The sequence below is a fragment of the Nerophis ophidion genome, linkage group LG27 (genome assembly GCF_033978795.1).
Source record: "Nerophis ophidion isolate RoL-2023_Sa linkage group LG27, RoL_Noph_v1.0, whole genome shotgun sequence".
NCBI classification, from domain to species: Eukaryota; Metazoa; Chordata; class Actinopteri; order Syngnathiformes; family Syngnathidae; genus Nerophis; species Nerophis ophidion.
In genome coordinates this window covers 26,621,694-26,629,193 of record NC_084637.1, presented here as the reverse complement: position 1 = coordinate 26,629,193, position 7,500 = coordinate 26,621,694, and the positions used below count along the sequence as shown (strand labels likewise).

General features: G+C 38.5%; 1 protein-coding gene across 1 annotated transcript in view; it reads left to right on the top strand.

Moving 5' to 3' along the window:
• mgat5 (alpha-1,6-mannosylglycoprotein 6-beta-N-acetylglucosaminyltransferase) overlaps window positions 1-7,500 on the top strand; it is a 235,233-nt gene that overhangs the window by 104,718 nt on the left and 123,015 nt on the right. Inside the window, exon 7 of the mRNA XM_061889592.1 lies at window positions 5,383-5,544. Within this exon, the coding sequence (XP_061745576.1) occupies window positions 5,383-5,544 (162 nt within the window). The remainder of the gene's footprint in view (window positions 1-5,382; window positions 5,545-7,500) is intronic.

Sequence of the window (7,500 nt, the reverse complement as noted above, 5' to 3'; positions counted from 1 at the left end):
GCACTTGGGAATCGATACAGGTACATAACGGTACCAATTTTTTCTACTTTTGTGTGTAATAAATATTGTTGTTGATAATAAGATCTCATTTTTAATTGCAACATTTAAAAATGAGCTGAGTATGCTAACTGCCATTCAGTTGTTACGTATTGTTTTATTTTAACATTTCTTAGTCTCATTTGCAAGTATAACTTGGTAAGCTGCAATTTACGGTAGATGTCAATAGTGTATAGTTATTTTTATTTTTTTGTTGCATTCTAAAAAGTGATAATACTGTAACCTTAATACTTATCACGCACCAGCTGTCTGATTGTAACACGCGTCTACAAATTTGGAGGTGTTGAAAGCGCCATGTAAATCTGCTAATGCTAATCAGTAGCATGTCAATAGCAAAAACAATGTACATTAGCATTAGCTCAAACTTTTTTGGGACAAGTATCAATCAATCAATGTTCATTTATATAGCCCTAAATCACTAGTGTCTCAAAGGGCTTCACAAACCACAACACAAACCACAACGACATCCTCGGTAGGCCCACATAAGGGCAAGGAAAACTCACACCCAGTGGGACGTCGGTGACAATGAAGACTATGAGAACCTTGGAGAGGACCACATAGAGCCTTACTTTACTTACATTAGAGGGTTTTTTGGAGTCCGGTGTCTTTGTTGGCGTTTAAAATTGCAATATTACCTAAAGGTAGTTTGGCTGAGTCCGCTCTCAGTGCTGCTGGAGTTATCGCCAAGTGCCGAAGTGCAAAGAGTACCCAGATAGCACCTTTGGATTTTACATGAATAGTAGGATTCACTCGGTGCCAAAAAAAATACCGTCGTTGGTAGCCAACCTTACACAATATACTGTATATGTTTATATTTACCACTCTGACGTGCAAAAATTGTACACAATTCTCCAGAAAATGAGCAGTATTACTGGTCCATCAAGGTTTTACGATCATTTAAATGTGAAAATAGTACCAAATGTCTGGAGTTTTACCGCGATTTATCATTAATACTGGTAATCATTACATCCTTAGTCACAGTGTATTCTACAGCAGAAAGGCAATCCATTTTAGTGAAGTCTTTTCTTATATAGCTCTGAATACCATTATTGGCATCTATGAAATGTAAGATAATCAGGTGGACTTTGAGGAAAAAGACTGCTCTTTGCCAAAGAAAGAAAGAGCCAAAGCGGAGAGTCAAAACTAAATTGCGTTCCAGTGATTTGTTCTTAGCGACAAAATGAAGCCTGGAGAAAACACACCCTTCCTACAGTTGGGCGTAGTCGATAATGAATTATGTTTTACGAAGTGCTTATAAAGCCTTGAGTGCATTGAGGGAATCATAAAATCAGAAGCTGACCAGGAGACTTTAGAGTGAAATGTGCTACACACTGCTAACTGATGTCTGAGGCTCTTCACAATGATAAAGAGCATCCAAAAAAGACACAAACACTGGAGACAAAACTATTTTAAACTGGAGTCGTAGTCCTAATCCTTTTGGATTAGGACTAAAATCTGCCATCAGTGAAAAAGAACTCTTCTGATAGCTGCAAGATACAGATGGCTTTTAAAAAAAAGACCCATACTGTGCTTTCTCATTTATATTTAAAACATGTCCTTGTTTCAGTACATAACATATAATGGTGGACCCGTAGTCAAAATTTTGCATTGAGTTTGCTTTCCAGGCCTATTGTCAAGCCCTTTTCTGATTCTCTCTGAAAAACACGTTTTTTTTGGGAGGTGTGGTGATTACTGTATTTTCCGGACTATAGAGTGCACCAGGATATAAGCCACACCCACTAGATTTTAGAAGAAAAAAATATTGTTCCATATATTAGCAACACCAACTATAAGCCGCAGATGTACGTTGTGCAATCAGTTGTTTACACAGAAACTTTGTGTATATGTTTATTTACATACCTTAAGTGTTTCCAAACAGTTCCTTCACACGGCAGTAAAACGGATGTTCAAACAAAACAGAAGTCACCGTCATGGACCCACTAGCTGCGGAAGATAGCTCTCCAATCAGCTAAACAGACGCTGACGTCTTGGTGAATTTACGAAACTGAAACAATACAAAAAGGATGCCATTGTAAGACACTCGTAAACGTGTTAATGCTACAGACGCTAGCTTGATTACATAACTATAGGACATGCAAATATGCATAAAAACACTCACACGTGGGGCGGTTTAGTTAGTAAAAATTGTTTTAGTTATATTATAAAACTTACAAAAATTGCTTGGAGTGATGAATGAACAATCCATACGAGTAGAAATGCTACAGACGGCCAGAAGACCAACGGCAACTGCACTTCCAGTAGGTTCATAGCTCAGTCTAAACAGAAGAGCTCCCTGCAGGCAGCGAATTGGTCCAAAAGATGGCGCCATAGCACAAAAAAATAACACACCTACTCAGTGTGTTTGCTTTTTTATTTTTAAACCAAAATATTTACGTTCTAGCCAAACGGCAGCATTAAAAAATCCATAATTTAGCCGCACCGTTTTATATGCTGCAGGGTTCAAAGCGTGTGAAAAAGTAGCGCAGTGATTAAAGTATTTAAAGTTAACAATGGGCTTGTTTATGCTTATGACACGAGGCTGTGGGCACCTCACGCATCTCGGACACATAAGAGATAAAAGCCGCACATGACACACAATTTGATCAAAAGGACAATGTGCCTTATGGGGTAACCAAACTTTTTTTCCTATAGTTCACAATCATTATAAGAGACATGACGATGGATGTTATTTTTTTTTATTTATTTTAGATATTAAATAAATGCAATGAAAAGTTTGCTTGCAATGCAGCCTACAAAGCCGTCAAAAACACATCCATACACCACCTTTTAGGTTGTATATACTTGAAATAAGTACATATGTAATTTTGTAACAGGCACATTTATAATAACATTTAATATTTACATGTTTTGATCATTTTAAGCATACGTGGCGCATTCATTTCCAAATCGCATTGCAACGTTTCTTTTTTTCTCTGTCACTACATATTACTCACAGCAGACTTCATGAGAGCCAACAAACATAATAAAACACCACTTACTGTACAAGGTCTGCTGGCATTAGGATGCCGGCTGCTAGAATGTTCATATATTCACATTTGGATGAAGAAACTCTCATAATCTTCACAAACTGGGTGGGAGGAAGGAGGGAACACACATCTTTTCATGTCGTACTCGCCAGATTCGGGGTCCCAAATGGCTGTCACTGCGTCCCAACTTGTCTGAATACCAGGTGAGATGCATGATTTATGATCTGCAATAAACTTCCAGGGAGCAAGGAAACGAGAAACCAGCAGACCTCTCAATGATGTAACTATAGGCAGACACGGTAGTGATCATGGCGCCGCTATAAATAGTTTGCCTGCGTAAGCACTTATAATAACAATATCACTAATACTTGGATCTCAAAATGTATTGTTGCCGCTTATTGGGTGGTTAATATTGGATTTTATGGGCAAAAAAAAGGATCTCCCATTGCATATTTCATTTACCTTTATTTAATATTTATAGTGCATCACAAAAAATCCATTTTTCGTCATGTCTCTCATAATGATTGTGAAAGATAGGTAAAATAAAATAAAAAATGGTGCACTTCTAATAGACTTTGCTTTCTGAAATGTGGTATTAATATTATTAAAACTGACTCTATTGACGAAATATGAACACGTTTGGTGGCACTTTTACTTGATTCAAATCTCCCGTCCATCAGGCGTGTTCATAGCCCTTATGGATCAATTCCACCATGTTTTATTATCTTGTCCAGGTAGTTCGCCTTTGGAATAGGGTCCAGTTTGTCTCTGTTTATTTTGTACGATCCATTATGATCATACTTGCCAACCCTCCTGATTTTCCCAGGAGACTCCCGAAATTCAGTGCCCCTCCCGAAAATATCCCGGGGCAACCATTCTCCCGAATTTCTCCCGATTTCCACCCGGGCAACAACCTGTCGTCACGTCCGCTTTTCTTCCAAACAAACAGCGTGCCGGCCTAGTCATAAAATATATGCAGCTTTTACACACACGTAAGTGAATGCAACGCATACTTTGTCAACAGCCATACAGGGTAGCTGTATAAAAAACTTTAACATCTGTGAGACTTGGAGGGCATAGCGATGCCGGATTTGTTCTTCCGTGGATGCGTCGGGCAAGAACACAGCGTAAGATAAGAAACAAAGGATTTATTTAACTAATAAAAGGCTAAGAACAAAAGTGCTGGGCAGAAAAGGCAAACAAAAGGTGCTAGCATGGAAGCTAGGGAAACTAAAAGAAACACTAACACTTGGCACAAAGGCACGAAAAGGGAAAATAAAACAACTAGCATGAGAACTAGGAGTAAAATAAAGCGTAGCGCAAAAGCTAGCGAGTAGAGCATGGAAAGCAGTCGTCACTTGTTGCATGAGAGCAAATTCGGAATTGAGCACGAAATAACAAAAGGGGCAGGCTTAAATAAGGCAGTAATCAATAGTAACACGTGTGCGTAAACAGCAAGGGCAGGTGAAAACTAATGAGCAACCATGGTGACAGAACAAACACAGGAAATAAGGAAGTCAAACTACAACATGTGATATAAAAAGGAACTAAGCAACAATATGGAATGATCCGGGCATCGGATCATAACATCGTTAAAAATATGCGCCACACCAAACAGGAATGACAAACACATTTAGGTAGACCATCCGCACCGTAACACAATATAAACACAACAGAACAAATACCCAGAACCCTTTGCGGCACTAACTGTTCCAGGACGTTACAATAAATCCCCTCTCCCGAATTCAGAGGTCTCAGGGTTGGCAAGTATGATTATAATCCAGTTTGTTGCTCGCTTTCACATAGTAAACAAAGCCTTTATCCAACAAGTATGTCTACCCAGCCCCCACAATGCATTGCAAAATCGCATGGCCTTTCAAGCCTTGCAGCTGTGTTCAGTTTCGTTTGAACCAACGCTGATGATCAGTTAAGACATTTTGTTCAAAGTATTTTGGCAGATTTTTTAATTGCACACGTCTTTGTATTTTGGAAGTTAGTGTCTAACTTGGCGTGGCGAAGTTGAGGGTTACTGGTTCAATCCCCACCTTCTATCATCCTAGTCACGTCCGTTGTGTCTTTGGGCAAGACACTTCACCCTTGCTCCTGATGGGCCCTGGTTAGCGCCTTGCATGGCAGCTCCCGCCATCAGTGTGTGAATGTGTGTGTGAATGTGGAAATACTGTCAAAGCGCTTTGGGCTCCTTAAAAAGGGGTAGAAAAGCGCTATACAAGTACAACCATTTACCATTTATTTTACCATTTAACTTTTGCAACAAATGTCAAGTTGAATCAGGAGTGAATGTCGTTGACACCTGGTGTGGTTTGTATAACCTGTGCAGGCGGAAATCCGGACCAGTTTCGAAGAGCTGTACCATGTCATGTCTAAGCGGGAAGAGTTCCGCTGGATGATGTTGAGGATCAAACGCATGGCTGAGCCGTGGGTCCGTGCCATTCGATCGTTGGCTGCCAAGCAGAACCTGACCAAGCGGAGGAGGAAGAAGGTAGTGCATTGGCCCAATCAGCCGAAGGGGGGTGGGATTCAGTCGTGCAAAGGAATATGCTGTGGTTTATAATGCAGAATGCAGCTATTTGAGTGCACGCTACTAAAATCGGGTTCGGTGGTACTCCTTTTAAGTTTAGTTTTTACTTGCGTTCAGATCCCGCACTGAAGAGACTTTAGGCTACGGGTGTCAAACTCAAGGCCCGGAAGCCACATCCTTTTTCTGTGGACCTCGTAAGCCTGAGAATAAGTAAACTTTATCTTTCTCACGAAAAATATTTGTTAGTTTTGACAGAAACATTGCATTGCCTCTAAACGTGAGAACAATAGAACAATGCAAAAAAACATTATTCCAACACAGGGGGTTCCAAAATGCAGCCTGCAGTTTAATTTTAGATAAACAGCAACCGTAAAAATGTATAAAAAATAAAAGAGCAAAAATTTGTGATGAAATGAAAAGAAAATTATATTAATAAATCCAAACGTGTTGAAACTTTTTCCACCAAGATCGCATACTGAAAAGTCAAAGTATGTGGCGGCCATTTTAAAATATTGTTATTTTGTGAAAAAAAAAGATAAAAACAGTTAGGGTCATATTTGTGTTTTACGTGACAACATATATTATTATTAGTTATTAGTATCAACGTTTAATCTTTTTCTTATTACATTACGTCTCTTTGCTTACATTTCATTAACCTTGTAATAACTAAAATAGCACACTTTGTCACACAAAACTGACACTAAGGTTTGTCTTTAAATATGTCATTTCTAGAGCTGTCCGATAATATCGGAGTGCCGATATTATCGGCCGATAAATGTTTTAAAATGTATATATCGGAAATTTTCCGGATCGGTTTCAAAAAGTACGATTTATGAATTTTTAAAACGCCGCTGTACGGAGTGGTACACGGATGTAGGAAGAAGTACAGAGCGCCGGTAAACCTTAAATGAACATAACAACTACGGCTTTTCACACACACAAGTGAATGCAATTCATACTTGGTCAAGAGCCATACAGGTCACACTGAGGGTGGTTGTATAAACAACTTTAACACTCTTACAAATATGCGGCAAACTGAACCCACACCAAACAAGAATGACAAACACATTTCGGGAGAACATCTGCACCGTAACACAACATAAACACAATAGAACATATACCCAGAAACCCTTGCAGCACTAACTCTTTCAAGCTGGTGTTTTGAGGCATGTTAAAAAAAAATGCACTCTTTGACTTCAATAATAAATATGGCAGTGCCATGTTGGCATTTTTTTCCATAACTTGAGTATATTTAATTTGAAAAACCTTGTTACATAGTTTAATGTATCCAGTGGGGCATAACAACAAAATCAGGCATAATAATGTGTTAATTTCACGACTGTATATATCAGTATCGGTTTATATAGGAATCGATAATTAAAAGTTGGACAATATCGGATATCGGCAACAAAAGCCATTATTAGACATCCCTATTCATATCTGTTTTTAGCATTTCTTTTTTTAAAATAAAAAAATGTATCGAAATGGCCCCCACACTCCCCACAGTAGGTGGAAAAAGTTTGGACACCCCATAAACACATTTTTCTAACATTTTTTGTGAGAGTAAAATGTTTTTTCCCCGATTTCAGTAGCAAGTACATTATCCATCAGTTTGTACAGAACATAATAATCAAATGCATACGGAATTGTGTAATAATATTATTAGATTATCCAATAATATAATGTAGGAATCAATAAAGTACTATATATATATCTATCTATCCATCTATCCATCTATCTATCTATCTATCTATCATATATATTCACTGTACAATGTAACAAGCCGTTTACGGAGAGCAGCCGTAACCGCAATGTGGCCCTCAATGAAAACCAGTTGGACACCCCTGCTTTAGGCCATCATGAAGATTATATTAAGATGCTATTTTTGATCGTTGTTTCCATAAACACCCCTCTCCG